The sequence below is a fragment of the Cebus imitator genome, unplaced genomic scaffold (assembly GCF_001604975.1).
Source record: "Cebus imitator isolate Cc_AM_T3 unplaced genomic scaffold, Cebus_imitator-1.0 Scaffold284, whole genome shotgun sequence".
Classification (NCBI taxonomy): Eukaryota; Metazoa; Chordata; class Mammalia; order Primates; family Cebidae; genus Cebus; species Cebus imitator.
The window spans coordinates 181621-204441 of NW_016107599.1; the positions used below are offsets into that span (position 1 = coordinate 181621).

The following is a 22821-nucleotide window of genomic DNA, read 5'->3' on the forward strand; positions in this document are numbered from 1 at the left end:
CCCTGAGTCTTCAATGGTTGTGAGAATGAACTGAGATGGTAATGTGAAAAAGACTAAGAGGGAGGCTATCTCATTCTTCACTGTCAGGAATGGCTTCCCTCTGACCCCTGACACCCATCAGCCCCACAATCAGCACAGGCTGACTGATCACAAGGAACGGATATCAGATTTCATTTTAAAATCATTGCAATAATACTTCTCCAACCATGGAAACATCAAACTTCTTTGTACGTTTATGTTCCAGGTTTCTAAATCAATTACAGGCATCCAGAACAGGGTTTCACACAAGTGAAGTTCTTGATAAACATCCACTGCCTTAGTCTGTCAGTGGCTGACGGCCTGGGTGAATGGACAAATGGATGGATGAATCAATCAATGGATTGAGCAATCGGTCAGTCAAGAACAAAGGCTGGAAGAGTACATCTTTTAGACCACTGGTGAATCATTCAGCCTCTAGACGCAGTTTAGCAGGACAGGTCCTGCTAGCACCTTCTGACTTGCTTCACTAGCTCCCCACTGTGATCCCACAGAAATGTGCGCATCTAAATGGCTGCTTCCATAGCCTAACATCCGGGGCTGTTTCAGTGAAGAGCAGGCTAATGAATGACCCTGGACTAACTCAGTCAGGCACACACATTCACTCCCTTGTTCATTCACCATGTGAGCTGAACACGTGGACTCTGTGCTGTGGCTCACGGAAGAAAAAGATACATCCCAATGCTTGATGAGTTCACATTCAGGTGGATGCTGAATATAAGAAATCAATCAAGAGGAACTCAGGAGAAGGAAACTTGGATTTATTGAGCACCTGTTCAAGCAGGGCATGTCACACACACATGTGCACTTGATGACATTTATTTCAGAGACAGAGCCCTGGAGACACAAATTTCCCAGCTCTGGTCAGTGCCCTGCCAACTGCCCGCCATTAGGGAAACACAAGTGGATGGTCATCACATCTGCTTGTTATATAATTAATATAATTGAAACCAACAAGAGGAACTTGAAGGGATCTTACCCACAGTTTAGAAGACAAATTAACACTCAAAGGCTGCCTCTTCAACATGGGTTTTCCCATCTTTGGCCAAGACATAAGATCCCGCAAAGCCTTTGCCAACCCACAGACATTATTTCACTCCTGTGAGCTTGAAGCCCTGAGGTGGCTGGAGTGCAGCCTGAGGGCTGATTCTGTGTTCTCCAAATGCACTTCCCACCAGGAGGGAGGTGGGAACATTCCTCTCTGTTGTAAATTCTTTCTCTCCCTGCTTCCTTTCCCTCTCTGGAAAGTGGCAGCATTTGTATTATTTCTCCCTGGGTGATTTCTGGGCATGATTGAGAATGAAGCCCATTGTCTCATTTTCTTAAAGTTTTTCTTTTGAAGAAAGAGGTAAATTTGTCAAGTGTCTGGTCAGGGTTTTGTAGCACCAAGAGTTTCCTTAAAATGGGCAGTTGCATTTCAGATGGGAGCTGTCAGAAGAAAGAAGAAACAGTCTCCTGCCCCACGAATCAAGTTTTCCCAACTTTAAAGGAGTGAAAACGAGCTCACAAAGCATCAGCATATGAAATAATAATAATAATAATTAACAACAATAATATTAATAATAATCTGACCGACCGGCAGCATCTGTTGGATTTAATAATTTTGAGGTCTCTCAAGAAAATAAAACAAAAAGCAAATGATAAAAGAAAGGAAAAAAAAGGAACACATGGCTGAAGTCTTTCAAGACCTCTGGCTTCCCATTGGGCTCTGAGTTCAAGTTTCAGAAATCCACTGCAGTCTTCTGGCTTTCCAGAGTCCTCTAGGGACCCTTCACGTTACTCGGCCGGGCAGCAAGGCTGGCAAAGTAGGCACACTGGGAAGGGTCACACTGGCCTGGAGGACCGGGGGGTCCTGGGGGGCCAGGATGTCCAGCTGGTCCTGTCTCCCCTTGAGGGCCAGGGATCCCAGGAAGTCCATCTTTAGCATAGCCAGGTTCTCCAGGTTGACCTGGCCCAAGGAGCAAAAGAAACAGAAGATGGTTCAAGATCCTCCTGGGATTGAATGGGCCCTGATCTCACAGCTTCCATTCACTATGAACTCAGGACTTCAAATGTCCTCAGACAGAACATCCCCACAGTCTAGGAGCTCTGAGTGATTAGTGGTCTACACAAACACCAGGTAGCAGGAGCACCTCAATATGTAGAAGAAGGGGTTGCTTTAACTATTTGACCTGGGATAGTAATCCAGGTACCACTAGAAAGAAAGAAACAAGGGTAGATTGAGACCAGGCAGGAGATATGTTCTCTACTTGAGACTCAGATGAGAGACTTGGCCTTCTGGTTTCTTACATGGGTCCAAGAAACATGTCTGAATGGAGAGTAGACACCAATTCCTGATCATTAACCATCAGCACCAATTCACATGGCCTTAGAGATACCCGATGACATTCTATTACTCAACATCCAACTGTATTTTCTCAGCTTTATCTACATGTTAAATTTGAACCACATATTTGGATTACATTAACCTATTCTGGAAAATCATGGCCAAAGATATCATCTAGGATGCAAGTAACTGATACTTTGATAGTCCAAAATTGAGATCCAGAAAATATTGCCTATACACAAACTTCGACCTCTCCACTTAGTAAGCATCATAACATCGTCTATAATCGACTTATCTTTCTTTTTAGCTTTGGCAACTTGGAAGGTCAGTCCTAAGTCTTGTGGTTAACCCCAGTAGTGACATGGCTTCTTAAGCCTTAGTAATCATCTCGTCAGAAAATCCCATACAAAATAAACACAAAGTAAACTTTTCAGTTAAAAAGATCTATAGATATTTCATTAACTCTATTAATGCTTTGGTAATAGCTATTTAATCGATGGTCCTGCCTAGATCAAGTTTTGAGGCCTCAGTGTTATTCATTCCTTGGGCTGAGAACCAATGAAATGTAATAATTATCTCACCTTCACACTGGGGCAGTGACTTCTTCCTTTTAAATAGCTCCTGTTCTGCCATTTATTCTTTATTTAAAATTGCCTTGTTTTAAAAATTATTCTTAATATTATAAGCTATTTGAAAACAGGTGAGCCATAAAAATATTTATAATATATTTCTAATTATCTTCTCTAATGAAAACAATAATAAATGTCTACTTTAGAAAATTTGTAAAATCATGAAGGTATAAATACTAAAATTGAAATTCTCTATAAGGCCAATATTCGTATATGACCTCTAGCAAACACATAAATTAGACTTAAATAAAAAATAGAAGCCTCAATAGTCAAATTTCTTCCACCTTATATGTATACACCTAATTTTGGAATGTGACTAATGCTGCATTGTAGAGATCTTCCAACAGCCACTGCGTAGAATGACCAATTTGTCCCAGTTTTCTCAAGTCATGTCTTAGTTTTAAAACTAAAAATTCTCCAGTCCCACAAATGTCCTCAGTCCTGGGACGGCTAACCACCCTACCACTGGGTGAGCATTCCCCAAAGAACATTCTGAGAAACACTAAAAGGATATTAACAACTGCATAGTGAAGGAAAAAGGACTTCTCTTTCAAGTGAATTTCAAAAGTGCTAGGTTAAACAAAAGAGACACATTTTTTAATGCTAGAGTCCTTAGCACTTATGACAGTGAATGTGCACCAGAAATGTCTGAAAGAGCAACACAGTCCCCAGCAGTTCCTGATTTAGCCCAGGTCAGTTTTGTTTTGTTTTGTTTTGTTTTGTTTTCCTCCAGGATCATTTCATGGAATTTTAAATTCATGGGATACACTTCAACAAATCACAGAATACACTACAATAACCCTTCCTCTCCACTCACTGCTGAGTCCTGTGGGGCCACGGGCAGGAGTGCAGGGTCTCCATGGTAGTTCACACCCTAACCCTCACACTCCAGAATGAGTCATACCTGGGATTCCAGGGGGTCCCATCTCGCCTCGGAGGCCAACCCCAGGTGCACCTGGGTCACCTTTGGCTCCTCGTTCACCTGGGAAGAAAAATATGCACTTTTGATGGTAGAGATCCACAAGGAGGACAGAAACTGGGCGTTCCACCTTGTGGGATGTACAGGTCTGACACTGGGCTGCTGCGGGGTTCCAGTCTATAAACCACTCTGTGCACACACACTCACTCAACATAGTACCCCCAATTCCCATTGACACACTCATTCACACACTCCACCAGCACACACTCACATTCAGAAGTACATGTCGGATCACCAGAATACATGAACACTGCCTCCTTTACATATTTACACATGAACATTTGTTCAAGCACACATCTACCCAATTCCATACATACATCTATACATTCAAACCATATTAACAACTGTATACATACACTCATATACACATACTGACTCATTCACACAGCCAAATGTACATGCCCTCACACTCTCCCTCACATGCCATACACACATAAGTTTGCATGCATCTCCTCTTATATGTCTATGCTTCCTGTGTTTTCCAGGTATTGTATGTGAACCTTTATCAAGAAGAAACTGGATAATATATAACAAATTCAACATGCACATGGACATGGGCAGTGATAAGTAAGACATGGCTCTATTCTCAAGAAGCTTGAAATTTAATAAGAGAAATAAAATAGGGCATGAAGAACATTCTAGCATGAGACAGAATGTGGCAAGTATCATCATAGGAATTTTAAAAAACACCACAGACATGTAGAGGAGGGAGTGATCTACCTCCCCTGAGAAGATACTTGAGATCATATTTGAATGAAGTTCATAGAGATTTGATTAAACTGTCTCTCTCCCTTGTTTTTTTGAATCAATCACTTGTTTTGCCATATTGTTTCCAGAATATCTGCTGCTGTGATATATTTTCTTTTGTAATCCCTATTGAAATTCTGCTGGCTCACAGGGACTTCAGACCATTCGTTTTCATTGTTATAATAATTACATTTGGTCAGATTCTACCACAATCTGATGTTCTCTGTGCTTTCTTATTGACATTTATTTCATATATTTTGTTTTATGAAATCATATGAGTAGGACTAAATCTACAGATTTAAGAAAAGGCCTTTCAAGTAGGAGCAACATGACAGGAAATGGATAAGCAGATTAAGAATTAGTAAGAAAGTGGGAAATGAAAAGAGCACAGTGCTAGGGGCATCCATGTCCCTGACTCCAAGTCACCCCAGAGCAGCTAAAATGACACCACATGCTCCTTTCCACAACCCATTCTTATTCCTCATCAGACAGGAATGAACTATGAGGCTGGTGTCCTGTCTTTTTATCTTTATTTGAAATTGCCTTATTCAAAAATTACTATTAATTTTATAAGCCATTTGAAAGCAGGAAAGCTTTAAAAAGGCAGAGAAAATATTATTTTAAAACAATCTTTTATAAACACTCTACTATATAACACAGGCACACATATGTGTATTGCAGCAGTATTTATAACAGCAAAGACTTGGAACCAACCCAAATGCCCATCACTGATAGACTGGATAAAGAAAATGTGGCACATATACACCACGGAATACTATGCAGCCATATAAAAGAATGAGTTCATGTCCTTTGCAGGGACATGGATGAAGCTAGAAACCATCATTCTCAGCAAACTGACACAGGAACAGAAAACCAAACACCGCATCTTCTCACTCATAACTAGGAGTTGAACAATGAGAACACACAGACACAGGGAGGGGAACAACACACACTGGAGGCTGTCAGTGGTTGTGGGGCGAGGGGAGGGAGAGCATCAGGACAAATACCTAATGCCTGTAGGGCTTAAAACCTAAATGACAAGTTAATAGGTGTAGCAAATTACCATGGCACATATATACCTATGTATGAAACCTGCACTTTCAGCACACGTATCCGAGAACTTGGTGTAAAATTTAAAAAAAAAAACCTGTTATTTTTTAAAAAATGTTTTAAAATATATTTACTTATTTATTTATTTTGATATGGAGTCTCACTCTGTTGCCTAGGCTGATGTGTAGTGGTGCAATCTGGCTCACTGCAACCTTCACCTCCCTGGTTCAAGAGATTCTCCTGCCTCAGCCTCCCGAGTAGCTGAGACTACAGGCACATGCCACCACACTCAGCTAATTTTTGTATTTTTTAGTATAGATGAGTATAGTATGTATTTTTCACCACATTGGCCAGGCTGATCTCGAACTTCTGATCTCGTGATCCACCTGCCTCAGCCTCCCAAAGTGCTGGGATTACAGGCATGAGCCATCGCACCTGGCCTAAATTTATTTTTCAGTCCTTCCCCTGTCTTTCACATCTGTCTTCCTGCAGAGAGAGTGAGTGTCCTGGCCTGTTTGCCACTGTGTGATGAGTTAAATGGGACAGCCTCTGCCCTTTGAAGGAGAGACCTTCTGTTGGCCAGAGCTCTGATGTCCTGCTAAGTCACTGCTCCAAGAGCTGGGCAGTTAGCAGCTGTTTTATTCCAATTTTCAGGCTGACATTTAATCTCAATGGAGATTAAATGTCTTATTCCTCAATGCTAAACTTGGTAGGGGAGGAAGGAGGCATGTTGTTTACCTCCCTGAAACTTGAGCAGCGGAGATGGAGAGAGAACAAGAAAGTAGGAGGGAACGGAATCAATCTTCCTAGCAGAAGCATAATTTTGTAAAAATGTCAAGATTGAAAGCCTCTTACGCATATGATAAAATTATATGATGCCAAAACTCCTGATGTTACCAAGCTGCAGGGAATGACAGTGGCATGAATAATGCATGCTCGGATGCAATGCCACCTCCCAGCCCTGTTCCTTCTCCACCCTCCTGGAGTATATGGAGAACATCCTCTCCAGGTCTTCACTCACCTTTGGGACCTATGGGTCCAGAGGGTCCTTCCAGACCCCCCTGCCCAGGACGACCTGGCTCCCCCATGGGGCCGGTCCGGCCTGGAAGTCCATCTTTTCCAGGGGGCCCTGGGGGCCCAGGTCTGCCTTGAGATGCCTTCATGTGTGCTGGGGGCATCTGGGCCAGGAGGTAGGCGAGTTTGGCTGTGGAGAAGGAAAAAGAGAGGCATTTCATGAAGAATAGATAGTGGACATAGGACACAGGACAGGGTGGCTACTCAGAACCAAGGGGACAATAACAGCTGCAGAGACAACATCAATGACACGTCACATGGCCCACGTGCAGCATTTGTGTGGGCACATTCTGACTGGCTGGCCACGGGGTGACAATCAGTAGTGATCATCACTGTCCCTGGAGCAAGTCTGCCTAGGCTGGGATCCCAGGGCGGCCACGACCAGCCAGGTGACCTTGAGCAAGCTCTTTGACCATTATCAGCCTTGGTATCCCTTTCTATGCAATGGAGACAATGAAACAGCACCTACCCCAAGGGGCTAAAATGAGGATGGAGCAAATGAGATGATGCATGTGGAATAGTGCCTGGTACTTGCCAAGTGCTCAGGAGATGCTGACTGCTACGACCGGGTCAGAACAATGGAAGCCATAGTGGCAGGGACAGCAATAGCAGCAGCAGCAACTGTAATGGTCAGTTGGGGACACGGACGCTGGGGTGGAGGAGGTGAGTGGCTTACACAAAGCTATGTTAGTCACTTTTTCTCTCCAATGTCAAATTCCCAATCTATAAGCTAAATAGCTGGACATGACAGTCACTGAAGATCTTATACATCTAAAATGTGAAGATGACAGAACTGATTTAAAAACCCAGAGGTCCAGTGCTGGTTTGGCAGCCCTTCAGTGGGACAGGGGATATAGTGCCCACCTGGTGGCCACGATGGGCAGTCCTTGTTTGTCATGCAGTCATAAGTAATTAGGCTCAAACCCCTATGTTGCCAACAGTGTGACCAAGACCAGAGGCTGGGAGGCTACTCAAGGCCCCAGGTGTTCGGTAGTGAAACCAAGGTGGAGTCAGGTTCTTCTGACTGCCTGGTTGATCACTTCCCAGAGTGTCTCCTCCATACTGATCCTCTCACAAGGTAGCAGGAGGGCAGGTGGTCCACTCCTGTGATCTTGACAAATTACTCAACTTCTCTGAGCCTTGATTTTCTCATCTTTAAAGTGGAGTGGATGCTCCTTCCTCAAAGCCCTGTTTGGAAGAAAGGACTCAGCCCAGCAGATTCTCTCTCCAACCCAATTCCAAACGGGTCTTGTCTCTACTCTTTGGCTAGAGATCCCTTAAAAGCAAAGGTCACATCTGTCACTGAGGAATCCAGCATCAGAAGGTTGAACTCAGAGATCTACACACATGAGGCCTCAGAACACCACCCACCCATGGTACCCGCCAATCTGGTCCTTATTTTCCTCATGGCCTCCTTCTCCCACCCAAAACCCACTCCTAGCTGTCTGCTCCAGAAAACAGTCCTTTGCTCTCATTTCCATGTAGGAAAAAGAACACAGTCTTTTTCCTGTATGGAAATGGACTGTGTTCCCCTGGACACTCAAGAACACAGGAAGGAGGGCCATCCTGTTTACAGCTGTGTCCTTGCTCACAGCACAGAATCTCACAATGGGAGGTACAAAATGATGGAGACATGATCACGTGAATAAACGTGCCCTCCCCCTTTGTCCTTGTGCTCCTGGAGAGTAGTTACGAATTTCTCTTCTTTGCTGCAACAAGATTTTGTGTGACTTTCTTTTCCTCCAATTTCCCATTGCAGAGGGAATAGGAATGGCTGTTGTTCAAGAGAGCTTGGTGATGAAGAGGATGAAGAGCACAGAACCTTTAGTGAAGCTGCCCAGGTGGAAATCCTGGCCAGATCTTCCCAGCTTACCAACCTTAAGTGAGTTACTTAACTCCTAATAATGTTGCTTCTAACAATTCTTACAACAATTACATGAGCCTCATGAGGTGGTGTGGGGGCTTCTGCGGGTTAACACTTGCAAATGCTGAGAACGTCAGCTGACCTTGGCAAATGCCGACACGCTGGCATGATTACTGCCACCCTCCCACCTTTCTCCCTCCCTAAGCATCTGCTACACATGGGCACATGCTAGACCTGGTGACTTAACAACGACTCAGTGCAGCAGGACTGAAAGGATGTTAGTTCCTTGAAAGCACTCTGCCTGCCTGCTCCCCTCAAGGCCTGCACACATGTTGCTCCATAGATCTGGGGTCATGTTTCATCTTTCAGCTTGCAGCTCACAGGGCCCCTCCTCCAGGAAGCCTTCACTCATCTATTCCCTGGCCTCTGAACTATCTTAGGTATGTTCATCTGTCCTCTTTTAATGCCTGCTGTGACAAATAAAATGAAATAACTTTTCTGACTTCTCTAAAGTCATCCTATTTGTTTATCTGCTTCCTCCTCTGGACTGTGAGTTTCATGAGGCTCATAGCAGTAAATAGCCAAAATTATTTACAGACTAGATACATGACTCTATGCTTAGAATAAATGATTGATCAGAGAAGAGCTGTTTTGTAGATAGTGAGCTCTCCTTCACTAGACGTAATCAAGTGAAAGCTGAAGAACAATTCCTAGAGAAAGTCTGTGTCAGATAAAGGATAGAACAGAGTCTTCAGGGAGTTCCACAACCCTGAGAGCCTACACTTGAGCTGCTAGTCAAGTGCTTTTCTTACTCCAGGATGTGAAAGCATTCAAGGCTGAATGAAGGGACTGCTTCCTGGGCTCTTCTCTGCAAGACCTTAACACAGTCCAGATACTCACTTTCAAGCTGCTTCCCCAGCTCTTCTTGAATAAGGCGACGCAGGGTTTCCATGGACGGAGACTCCCCCTAGGAGGGAGGGAAGGTGGAGTTATTTATCTTCCCAGTAACTTCTGCCATTTAAGAACCCTGAGGACTTGGGAAGCCAGGAAGTTTGTGGGAAGTATATACCTACACAGGGACGCACATCTTTCTAGCCCAATCTTTTCCACTTCTCGAATCCCTTCCTCCCTTCTCTGTTCCACAGGCAGCATCATCCCCTTTACAGAGCAACCTGGGCCCTGAGCCTCCCTCAGCTACTGCTGCCCTTCCTGCCATGCCTTTCCAGCTTATTCACTGGATTTCCTTCCTGCTCAGGCCACTGTGCCCATTAATTCCACTCACACACCCTTCTTAGCCCTGGACCTGGGAGGTCTGGTCCCTACTCTCTCCCTGCCAAAGTTGTGTCCACCTTTTGGACACAGCCTATAGGCTGCCTTCGATGTGAACTCAAGTTTGATTCCCCAACCTGGCCACCTGGCTGCCCCAGTTCCTGGGGTCTGGCTTTCCCTGCTTATGTCCACTGTGGCTCTAAACAACTTTCTGACTAAACTCTGGTGCTCGGTCCACAGAAGCTGATGAGTTTACCAATCCAAGCTCACACAGCGTCATGTGATTCTGAGGAGAACCTAGAGAAGCTGTCCACAGGCTCTCAGAGCTGGAAACTGTCACTGCCCTTCCTATCTGACAGTTTCAGGGCAGTGTCTACCCCTCAAGAGCAGGGGTCTTACTATAGCCCCACACCTGGCATGAGATAGATTCCATTTCCTTATTCTTTTTTTCTGACCAAGAATCTTTTATGATAGTCCCCAAATTCTCATCACTGCCCAATAGCAGCAGGACTGGCAGAACTTGGCAAGACTCCAAGGGGGCTTTGGAAGCCAACTGAGTGCGTTAGGCTGGCACTCAGGGCTCTGGCTGCCTGGCATCTTTCAGGACAGCTGAAACCCAGGCTGACCACAGCCACCAGGAACTGACCCAACTGCACAGCATCAGAACTGGCAGGGACATGGAGGTCATCCAGACCTGTGCTCTGCGGAATACAAGGGTCTCCAGAAGACCATATGGGCTGCTGAGCAGGAGGGAGTGGTCACACGGACTTCCAGCAGGGGAGCTCTGCGTTCATCTTTTTATAGCCCATGCATGCTTGTGTCATGAGGTTGAGTAAAATGAAAGTTCTGCCACTAGGATAAAGGATGTTTAAAGAAAGAAAAAAACACCACTCCAAATAAGCCCTTGTTTCCAGCTTTGGAAAAAGACAGATGCAGGCTGGGCGCGGTGGCTCATTCGTGTAATCCCAGCACTTTGGGAGGCTGAGGCAGGTGGATCACAAGGTCAGGAGTTCGAGACTAGACTGACCAATATGGTGAAATCTCATCTCTAATAAAAATATAAAAATTGGCTAGGCATGGTGGTGTGTGCCTGTAACTCCAGCTACTCAGGAAGCTGAGGCAGGGAATCACTTGAACCTGGGAGGTGGAGGTTGCAGTGAGCTGAGATCACGTCACTGCACGCCAGCCTAGGCAACAAGAACAAAACTTTGTTTCATAAAAAAAAAAAAAAAAAAAAAAAAAAAAAAAAAAAAAAAAAAAAAAAAAAAAAAAAAAAACACGAAAAGAAAAGGAGAGAGAGATGCAATGAGAAGAAGTACTTTAGATGGGTCCCTGGGGACCCATCAGGCCTGTGTGGCCTTTGTGGCCTGGGATTTCAGCCAGATACAAGAGTGGCAAAGCCAGGCTTCAAATGGGTGGTGAATCATCCCACAATGACGTTCAGACCACTGGGGGCTGGGTGTCTTCTCAAACACGTTTTGTACAAGGTCCCGAGCAGAAGAGTTCTACAGTCTAAGAAATGAAGTCTTTGGGATTCATTATCACTGAGAAACAGGGTTGAACAGAAGAGGGACCCATTTTTGAGATTTCTTAATCTAGGCATGTTATTTCACTTAATCATCATCAGTCAGAAGAGGATTTTGTTTTCCCTTTTAGCAGACAAAGAAGGGCAGATTCAGAGAGGAAGAGTAGACCACCCAGGTCACACCTTCAGTCACTGGAAGACTGGGATCTATAACCTGATGTCTCTGAAGTCCACACACTTCCTTGGCTTCCCCTTAGGCCCAGAGGAGCCCCAAGTTCAAAGCCACATTAACATCCTTACCCTCAGTCCTGGAAATCCCGGTTGGCCTGGAGGCCCTGGGGGCCCAGCCGGTCCGTTCTCCCCAGGTGGTCCTTGGGGACCCATCAGGCCTGTGTGGCCTTTGTGGCCTGGGATTCCAGGGTCCCCTGGCTGGCCCTTTCCACCAGGAGGCCCCTTGTCACCTTTGATCCCAGGGTCTCCCTAAGGAGGAGAGAAGCATATTAGCATGTTTCTTAGGGCTGGAACCTATACCCCCGGCAGCTGCAAAAGGGATTCCCCCAGTCTGCCTCTTAGATCACTGAAAGGGAGCCCTTGGCCCTGGGTGGCCCACGTGTGGCTTGGGGTGAGAAGAGCCCCAGAATCCATCACATGCAGCATCCTGAAATGAAAACATGGGCAGCCTGGGCAAGATGTTCCGACCCATTACTAGCAGAAATAATTTTCTTAAAAAGTAGCCAGCCACAGTGGCAATTGCCTATAGTCCTAGTTACTCAGAAGGCTGAGGTAGGAAGATTGCCTGAGGCCAGGAGTTTGAGACAGCAGTGAAGTATGATCATGCCGCTGCACTCCAGCCTGCTTGATAGAGTGAGACTCTGTTTAAGGAAAAAAAAAAAAAAAAAAAAGACAGAAAGACAGAAAGAAAAAGAAAAAAGAAAACATTCAGGGCCCAGAGATAGAAATCCACCAGCCCATGGTCACACAAGGGAGTCTACATGGAACAGGATGAGAACGTTGATTGCTCAATTCCAATCCTGTTCTCAATCCCAAGAGTGCAGCTCCTCAGGCTGCCTGCAGAAGGACGGTCCTGGCAGAGACTGCTGGAGGAGCCGCTGGCCCCTTTCTGGCCTGGTGTTGCTCTCTGTCAGCTAGAGAGTCAGTGGCCCTCTCTCAGCGAGGTGTCTCCCTCCCAGGTCATCTCCCATTCCTTTCTCTCAGCTCTAGGGAGTTCACAGAGGATTATCCAATGGCCTCCAACACTGCCTAGGGCTCATTTCTCCCCACAGCTGGCCCAGAGTTGGAAGTGCTGGACCAATGACTTGGGAGTTTACGGCAAGCCCCGGCAGTCCAGTCCTCTGACTTTATGCACTACTGTGTGTTTGTCCATCAAGTTCAAATGGCTGGTTGGTCTGAAAATATGGCAGTCACATTAATGGCCTCAGAGATAACGGAACTCCATTGCTGGGATGTAGCAGAGAGAGGGAGGCACAGGGAGAAAAGAAAAGATAGCAGATGGTAACTGTAAATGTGCAGCATGGCTGTGGACATGACCCAGGGCCACAGAAAAGAAAAATGGTGCAGTCACCAACATCTCTAACATACGCACTTAAATGAAAAATGCCAGGAGTGAAATAATAGACACGGTATGATATGCTCAGAGCGGGGAGGGGGTAAACACAAGGTAAATGCACATTTATAACACACGGCACACACAGCTCTGTGTGCACAGACTCCCTCTGGAAAGATAAAAAGCAAAAGCACTGTGACAGACCCTGGAGAGGGGACGGGGCTAAGGGATGAAATGCAAGGGGTGCATGATTTGCATCACATTCACTTGTCCTGCAGTTTTCACCATTTAACAATGTACCTGCATTGCTTTTAATATTTCAACAATAACCCAAAGGCAGTAAATTCAAAAATAATAATTTAGTTAGATCCAAGGAAGTCACTTCAATTTTCCAGGCGTGACACATTTCACGGGATGTTGTGATCTCTGTCGGCGATCTTGAATTCAGGGGTCTATTAAAGAAAGTCCTGGCGTGTGTACACCTGGATGCCAAGGCCCTGCAGCACATGTGGCACAGCATTTTCTACTCATTAAAGGTCTTGCAATTACTTTGTGGTGACAGGACTTGTCCCATATTTCAAATGTTCCCAGAAGTACCAAGGAAAGGGTAATCTAATGGCTCCCTGGCAATGTGCCACGAAAGCACTTAACAGGGGAAAGGCAAGCTCTCTGCGTATTGATTAGGCATTAAAGAAGAGATGCCATTGGTGGTCTGTGTTCCTTGGCTCTCAACCAAAATTCAAGCCCATATCCTACGGCAGTAGCTCCCACGGGCACCTGAGTTGCATTCTCAGGGGGCGGGAGGGACATCAACGCCTTCTCAGCCACATGTCCTCCCGTCCCTGGCTCCATCGCTCAGGAACCAACAGCCACGGGATACAGGAATCAAAGTCATGGGAAGGAGACAGGAGGAAGATCCAGGGGGGAGAATCCCTGAGACACTGCCCCCACATTTCTCACTCTGGCTGTGGGAGAAGCCAGCCGGCTCCCCACCCACCCCACTTGCGAAGAAAGCCGAGATAAATTCTTTTCAGGACCATGAGAAACAAGCGGAGGCGGGCTGTGGGTGCCTGGGATGCCCGTGTCTGTGTCGTGCAACAGTGTGACAGCGTGAGGCTGACCAAACGCAGGATTGTGGGCAAACGAGACGCATAAAGCCTCCAAAGGGAGCAGCAGTCGTGAGTGTGAGAACGTGCCCGCCTTCCACGGGCTCTTCAGCAAAACCAGAAAGAAAAAGAAGAAAAAAAAAGTCTTTCCCCCTGTTGTTTTTTGGAGAAATGAAATGTAAAGAAAGGCTTTTTGAGTGTAACGCCAAGGCAATTCATTATGGGAAAATCTGTTCCCTTGTCACCTTCAGCGACAAATTTGGCTCCCGGCAAATTGGTACTTCGGGAGCTGAGCCCGTCTCGGCGGGCATTCGCACATGGGGAGAAAGAAATCTGTCAATGTCTCCCAAGGCTTGCCTTTGAATTTCTAATTGTGATGATTTTACTTCTTAAACTAACAACCAAAAAAAGAAAGAAAGAAAGAAAAGAAATAATAACATCAACTACAAACAGTACTGGTGGGAAAAGAACCTCCCTTTGTGGGGCTGGTAATCACCCATGAAAAAGTGAACAAAACCACGGCAGGCAGCGTGATCCAGGCGGGTGTTCCCTAACTGCCTTGGACAGAGGCCAGCCTCAGCACCCCACGGGCATTGTGCAATGGTCACATTCTGCGTGTTCAAGGTACCTGTGCTCCCCACTCACCCTTTCTCCTTTGGCTCCAGGCTCTCCAGGCTTCCCAGGGGACCCCTGCAATAAGAAAGAAGGACAGTCATTGCCCCAGGCCCTCAGCACTGGCGTCCTTGCCTCCCTGGCTCTTCTTCACAGTCCTGCATGCTGATGACAAGGGATCCTCAAAAGATAAGGTTTCCCGAGGGCTCCCTTCTGATTTCTGCCTACACAGTATGTATGTGTGTGTGGGGGGGGTGGCACACCGTGTCTTCTTTGTTTTTCTCCTGCCACTGTCTGCCTTAGACTGATGGCACCAGCCCCTGGTTGGCCACTCCACATTCCTCCCCTACTTCTTGTGGGGTGAATCCCACTTCCTTTAACATGCCCAGGAGGCAATGCATGCATTGTCTTTAACAGGCTGTCACTGCTGGATGGCTCTAGTGTAGGGGACAGACGGTTCTGTGGGCTCACGGCCTCTGCTCCTCATTTTCTCTGAGCCTGCAGCATGCTCCTCACCTCTCTGTCCAGATACCTACTGCCCACCTGGCCTGCAGGCCTCCTCTTCAGGAAGCCCTCCCTGACCATTTAGAGAAGTGGCCCTCTTCTATGTTCCCACAGTCCTTATCCCCTCCTGGAGGGCAGTCACATCAGGGAACAAAAGACACAGCCGCAGTCCCCACTGCTTCTGTCATTCTCTCCACCTGGAACGTCTCTTTGCTCCCTCTTTGCCCCCAGCTCCTCTGCCATCTCCTCTGCAAAGCATTGGCTAATCCCTCTGGCCAGTGTCCATCCTCATGCATGGGTTACTTTCCTGCCAGCTGACATCTAACTTTCTTTCTCCCCAGATATGATGACCAGCATATGCTTGTCTGTCTGCCGCTTAGCACGCATGTGGAAAGCGGAGCTTGCTATTGGGGAAGGAAATTCAGCTCAGGGGCTCTTGTGCTATCATCTGGTTGATAGGCTCTACATTGATTCAAATGAAGAAAGTCAAGAAAGTACTCTTGAGCTCTTTGGAGCCTGGCCATTTCAGCTTCAGAAGCATTCATTGCATCCTTTTCATGTGGGTACCATGTTCAGCCCTGTGACCTATGCAGAGGGCAGGGGTGAGACATGGTCCTCATTCTCACAGAGTCCACAGCCTGTCCATGAGAAGGAGGTGGGTGTGAGTTGATTCTAACACAGGCAGACTGATTTAATTTCTGTAAATAAGTACCCAAAGGTGCCTCAGTATTCCTGAGTGGAAGAGCATGATTCTGTAAGTTGGGAATCACACAGCCTTGAAAGTTGGATAAAATTTAACAACAAAAGGTGGCAGGATAGGTGCTCTAGGTGGGTGCAAGAGTGAAGACCCAGCCTTGGATGGGAGAAGGTGGGGACATACTGGGCATGGGGAAGCAGGAGGCTCCCATTCTAAGAGGAGAGCTGGATCAGATTAGTAAGACCTGGGATGCCTGCTTAGCCTGGAATTTATGCGGAAAGTCCACAGAGAATCTGTGTAGGCAGGAGCCCAAGTACAAACTCCCTCAGAAATGGGAACTATGGGTTTTTCCCCTTCATCCCAATCCAGGAAGCAGAGGAAACAGTGATTGGACAGTGAGTGAATAATACCCAGTGAGTGACACCCTATGGCTGAGGCAAGGAGCAAACACTTTCTGAATATGAAGCTATCCGATCCAGCTTCAAGGAGGTGACCCAAAGGCACAGGGTAAAAACGCATCTTCCTCATTCAAGTCAGAAGATGCAGACTTTGAAACGGAGAAGCTAATCCCCAGAGACCTACTTTCTCTGCGTTCAATCATTCTTCTGTTCATCTCTCATCAAATATTTTTGTTATCTAGTCTGTGTTGGTCTGATGGGCTACAGCAGAACACAGCAGGGTGCTAAAACCAAGCATTGTGGGGGGTCTGCTTTGCTTCAGTGGTCAAGGGAAGTTGGCAAAAGCAACATTTTAGCTGAGACCTCTGGAGGAATAGGAATAAGCATGGGAAAAGAGGGCCCTTGGAAAAGGACTTGGCGTGTCTCAGGAAAAGGCCAGAGTGACTGGATCTTAGAGAAGGAGGGGAGTGGTGGTACTGGGGCAGCCAGGATTCCACGGAGCGTGCAGGGGAAGGGCAGACCTGCAGGTCGCACTGCGGCATCTCCACAGCCTTATGTTCTGCAGACCCTCCGTCTGCCGGGCAGAGGACTGCGGAGCAGCAAGGCTGGACGAAGGGAGATCCATTAGGGGATCGCTGCAGTGTTCAAGTGAGAGCGGATGACACATTGAATTAGTGTCCCAGTGGCAGAGACAGAGAGAACTGGACAAAACCAACAGATATTTTGAAGTCAGAGTTGACAGGATTTGTTGACAGTTTGGATCTGAGGGATTAAACCAGTGAAACAGACCTATCAAGACGGTGCCCCTGCACTGGCTACATAATTTATGGGGCTCTGTGCAAAATTAAAACATGAGGAAATTGTTCAAAAGACATTAAGGATTTCAAGACAGTGAGGGTAGAGAGCGTTAAAGCAAGTGTAGGGCCTTTCTAAGCCCAGGGCCTGAGCCCGCACAGACTGCCCACCCGCAGGAAAGGGTTGCCAAGCGGTGAGTGTGTGTGTGATACTTACCTCCTTGCCTGGCACTCCTTTCTCTCCTGGTTCTCCCTGTAAAACAGAACAGAGTATCACTGGCTTTGCAGCATCAGCCCAACGTCAGTACTAAGACTATCTTTAAAACTGACATTTCCACTCAAGTCATGTTCCAGCAAAGACAACAATCGATGGTCTACCTGGCCAAGGACATCCCAGACAAGCGCTCTGCCCAGCCTGTGCATGGGAAGGCAAAAAATCATCCGAGGTTAGGGAGAACCATGGATTAAGAGCTCCTTGTCAATGGGATGGGTGTGACTCCCCCAGGAGGGCCTCCAGGATATCAGTTTTACAAATAGTCCTGTTGTAGTCAGGAGGCCTTTCTGAGAAGCAGGCTTACAATGTGTGAAACAGGAAGCCAATAAGACACAGGGCTCCAGGTTCAATTCCTGGCTCCTCCACTGTTTGGCTCTGTGACCCCAGACAACCTCCCTACAACTTCCATAAGCTCTCTGTGCCTCAGTGTCTTCATCTGCAAAATGAGAACAGTGGTGGTACCTGCCTCAAGGATGATGGTGAGGTGTCAGTGTGTTTGTTCTCCTAAAGCACGCCAGGCAGCAGCAGGGACGTAGTGAGGGCTGGACACACACCCCGCTGTTGTCATGACTCAGGAGCAGTCACTGCAGCACATCCCTGGGAGTGGGAGCCTGGCTGCTCAGTGGCAGCAGATTATTAACAAGGGGATGGAGAAGGAGACTTGGCCTTTAACAATGGAGTGAGTAGGCCCACATAAAAATCAGTCAACAGGACCACGCAAAGCCTGGGCAGCATTGTGGAAAAGGGTAAGGGGGCTACCACCTACAACAGACTGGGCTTGGCTGGCAGTGGGGCACACAGAGGGGTCAGAATTAAACTGAAGGGGATGGACAAGAACATGGGTAAGCTCTCTACTCTTGTATGTTACATGCAAGCCTCACTCATCAGATCAGCAGTCCGAGGGTTGGAATATGCAGATGACACCAGAGGGCTCCACTTAGAAACGTTTGAATCCCTCAGCATCTCTCTTTCCAGAAACTTGGCAAAGATTACCTTACAGCTTCCCCCTGCCTTAAGCTGTCCACTCAGGACACCTTGACTCAAGGACAAGGTGGAGCGCAAGCCTATCACGTGGCTTTGAGTAAATCACAAACATGTTCTGACCCTACGGCTCAAACTTGCTCATCTCTATAATTATTTCCAAGGGTTCTTCAAGTTCTAGGATAATGTTCAACACCACTGTCCCGCCACACGCATCGTTACAACGGTTTGTATTTATTGAGCACCTGCAGTGGGTCAGGAACCATTGCTGATGCATTTATAGAATGATCTCATTTAATCTTCAGAAGTAGACGCTGTCATTATCCCCCACTTGAATGATGGAGACAGCTAATGCCTAAGAGGTTACAACACTTTCCTAAGATCTCGTGATTAAAGAGGAATGGCACTGAGATTCCCATGCAGGTGTGATCTCTGAGTGTGCTGCTGTCTCATAAATCATGATGCAACTTTCACCTCACACCAGGTCATTGTGGACTGAGCAGACAGAACCAAGGACACAGGAGGTGGCAGGGAAGTACTGCACATGAATGTCGCAACCTGGAGCCAGGTGTCTTGGCCCCCATTGGGGCTCTCTGCTTACCGGAGGCCCACGGGGACCCAGGAAGCCAGGAAGCCCTGGGCTGCCATCTTCTCCTCTATTTCCTTTCTGGCCCTGCAAAGAGAAAACTGGGAATGAATTCTTCAGGGTCGTGGACCAACTCAAGCAGATTCAGAAACCTGTGACCACTCTGAACTCAAAAGGCCTGAGACATCCACACAACACACAAATCCTCCCATGATGCAGGGGCATCGCTTAGGAAAAGATACGGGGTCTTGGGCTTCCTGGTAGTGCTGTCTTAGGCAGGGGAAGAAGATGAGAGGTCTCCCTATAAACAGCCAAGGGTCTTTCCACTCAAAACAACAAAAACGAACTGAGACAGATGTTCAACAAAGACGCTGAGATGTGTGGAGTCCTCCAAGGAGTGCTCTAGTGAGATGGCATCCCACTGCTCATGAGGCAGCCAAGGCTCACTTCGTAGAATCACATTTCAGGAAAGACCTTTGGGAATCCTTCAACTTGAACTTTTCTGGGAGCCAACTGCATGTGTCAGTACTTCCAGGGTCAGCTCTGCATAAGGGGAGGTGATGGGTCCAGCCTCATGACCCAATCCCACCCCTCTTTTCTGTCTCACCAGCAGCAACAGGCCCCACACCATAGCCCCTTAGGGAGGTCATCTCATTTGCTAGGAAGTTGGATGCCTTTTGTACAGCTGTCCCTAGTCCAGCAAGAGGAGGGCCTCTGCTACACTGATCAGATGCCTATTTGCCTGTAACCAGGGGGTTTCCCAGGATGCAGGAGTTTCCAACTGGGAAAGTTCCTTGCAAACTGAGGTGAGCTGGTCACCGCAGTATCCGAAGTACAAAGTCCTGGTCAACCTGTTGCACAGTACAATTGATACTTGACTCACCACACCTCATAGTGGTCTTCTGAGTCAGGTGGCCGATTTTAGCAAGTAAAAACACAAGAAGACTAGGTTGGAAGGAGACGAGGGCTGGAGTTTTTCTCATCCAATCCTAGAACCCATTAAAGGACCATCTTCCCACCATGTCTCCCCACCCACCAGGCCTGAACCCCAAATCCTGCATTTGCTATCAGCTGACCAGGACTCTGCTGATTGGTACACACCCTCTTTCTACTATCTGCCAACTGAGCTCTCTCTCTCTGCTACCTGCCTGTTGACCCTTTTTGTCTCCCACAGCTGTCCCCACCTCCATTCCCATGCTGCACACTTTCCTTCATTCGAGGTGGGAAGGGTTGCTCAGCCTGACCCTGTCCTCCCATTCTCTGGAAATATCAAACTTTTGCTCCACAACCTCATTGCACATTTGTTTTAAAAAGTGTTTAATAGTTTTGGGTGCCTATGGTTGTAGACCATAGATGCCTATGGTTACAGTCAACAAAGAGCCAAGAGCATGGTCATATGTATTTCAAATCTTAAAAAAGGGCCCCATGGAGCCTCTTGCCTCCAACCTATTTCTACCACTCAAACCCGTATGTCCCCACCAATGGGATAGAGGCTAGACAATCTGTAATGTGAGCCACAAGCCCTTTCAAAGTTCACCCCAATGCCACCACATAGCAGCCAAAGAGTACTCACGGGGGTTCCTGGGGGGCCAGGCTCTCCTGGAGATCCTGGTGATCCATTCTTACCCTGGGGAAGAAACAGAGATTATCATCCTGCCAGGACATCAAAGAGCAGGGCAGTGGAACAAAGAGATAGACTGATGTAGTGGACTTGTTTTTACACAGAATCTGTTACTTTCACCACTGTGGCTCTCAGTCAACCACTTCCTTATTCAGAGGATGCTTCTCAACTTCTAAAAGGAACTTGTAATATTTATTTCATAATACTATTGTGAAATTAAATGAGTCCGTGGGCATGAAATAGTTTAGCCTGGTGAATGGTGCCCACAGCTGAGGCACAGTAAATCATTATGACCAGGTTCATTGACTGATTCATTCATTCATTCATCTATTCATCCTTCCATTCAGTTGCTGTGTTAAGGAGTGAACAAGCCGTCTAACAACCCAGCATACACACAATTGCTCACACTGCCACAGTGCTGGTCTCAACTTAGGGAGCACGTCCGCACACTTCTCTCCTTGTACTCCCCCACTAAGGAGATCACCGTGCTCCCATTTAAAAGATGTAGATACAGAGAAGAAAAATGGCTTGTGCAGAGTCATGCAGCTACAAAACGGAAGGTCCATTTGCTCCAGGTTCCAGGACTGAGGCTTGCAAGTCTAGTTTTATCCAACTTCACAGACATATATTGTGCACATAGTTTTGGCGAATACATTTAACCAATAAGATCCCAGTAGAGGAAAAAAAACAAGACAGCTCAAGAGTGTTCCTAGCTACCCCCTTTTGAGGATCAGACACGTTTCTATTAAGCCAAAAATTCACAGCTTCAATTCCTAGGCTGTGTTGGTCTCCTCCTCTGCCCACCACATTCCCCCACTCAGGGTAGATTCCTGCTGGTTGCTGCATTTTTACCTGGCCCTCTTCCCTACCATGAGGGAAGGCAGGGTCTATGCCATGTCATTCTTTATATATCCAGCCTAGGAGGAGAGAGCCTCCTTGTGTGCCTCCAATGCAGTGCCAGACACACAGGAGGCTCACTGCTGAATAATGAACCAAGGACATCCTAGAGAACCAGTCTCCGTTGATCCTATAAGGTGTTGATGCCCTATAATCTGTGAAGCATGTATTCACAAATATGTTGGATTCATGGAAGCATATTCGAGTATAAAGTAGCTGATACTGACCGGGCACATCTTATGTACCAGACTTCTTCTAACAGCTTCTCATTTTGCATGCATTAACTCACTCACTGCTCACATCAGGCACAAAACATCACCACCTTTTTACAAATGGGGGAACAAAGGCTCAGAAATGCTGAGCCACCTGCCTGCGAGGCAAGGGGAGAAGCTGAGATCTAAACGTAGGCAGCACTGATTCCATCTCATACTGCTCTGCCCCTCCTTAAGCACATGCCTTATGGGTCAGTGATCATAAATACAGCTTCCACCTTGTGCCCCAAACACATGCATGACCCTAGCCTCGTGTCACTGGATCCTGCCAGGAATCATGCAGCGCATACAGAGCCACTCCTGTGTCCTGCCCTCCCTCACCAAGCCCCTTTGGCCTCTGCTTCCCAGGAATGGAAACCACAACTCCCCTTTTCAACTTTTTTTTGTCTTTTTTTTTTTTCCTTTTTGTGGAGAATGGGGTCTCGCTACATTGCCCAGGCAGGTCTCAAACACCTGGGCTCAAGCTATCCTCCTGCCTATCTTTATCCCCATATCCCAGATGCCTCATCATGGACCTGGCAGAGATCACTGAGCTAGTAAGGTCTAAAATCAGAGCAGCCAGCTGGATTTGTGGACTGCTTACCCGTGCTCGGCCCTTCCGTGAACACTGCAAAACGCTTCTCCCTGCACCTTCCTCCGCCTACCAACCCATCTGTGTCCCTCTAAAAATATGTACTTTGCCTTATCCCTATGGAAATTGTATCTCTCTTCCTTCTCCCTTTAATCTTCTCTTTGCAGGGAGGATAAGGGCCAAGACACAGTAGCATAGGGTGCCAACACAGGCCGTGTGCACAGAAGGCAGGGTGGTTCGCGACTGCTGCCTGTGCTCTGTGCACTTGAGGCCTATTGAGGCTGGGACCTGGTTCCCTCCTGGGCTACAGAGTCACTCCTGTGTCCTGCCCTCCCTCACCAAGCCCCTTTGGTCTCTGCTTCCCAGGAATGGAAACCACAACTCCCCTTTTCAACTTTTTTTTTTTTGGTCTTTTTTTTTTCCTTTTTGTGGAGAATGGGGTCTC

The 22821-nt window shown here is 46.9% G+C and overlaps 1 protein-coding gene across 1 annotated transcript in view; it reads right to left on the reverse strand.

The window, feature by feature from the left end:
* Window positions 1–776: 776 nt before the first annotated feature.
* COL22A1 (collagen type XXII alpha 1 chain) overlaps window positions 777–22821 on the reverse strand; it is a 320119-nt gene continuing 298074 nt past the window's right edge. The window contains exons 56-64 of the mRNA XM_017501684.2: window positions 20589–20642; window positions 19031–19102; window positions 17392–17427; window positions 14815–14859; window positions 11800–11979; window positions 9606–9672; window positions 6789–6971; window positions 3896–3973; window positions 777–1984 (exon numbers count right to left, since the gene is read on the reverse strand). Of these exons, the coding sequence (XP_017357173.1) occupies window positions 1797–1984; window positions 3896–3973; window positions 6789–6971; window positions 9606–9672; window positions 11800–11979; window positions 14815–14859; window positions 17392–17427; window positions 19031–19102; window positions 20589–20642 (903 nt within the window). The 3' untranslated portion in view covers window positions 777–1796. The remainder of the gene's footprint in view (window positions 1985–3895; window positions 3974–6788; window positions 6972–9605; window positions 9673–11799; window positions 11980–14814; window positions 14860–17391; window positions 17428–19030; window positions 19103–20588; window positions 20643–22821) is intronic.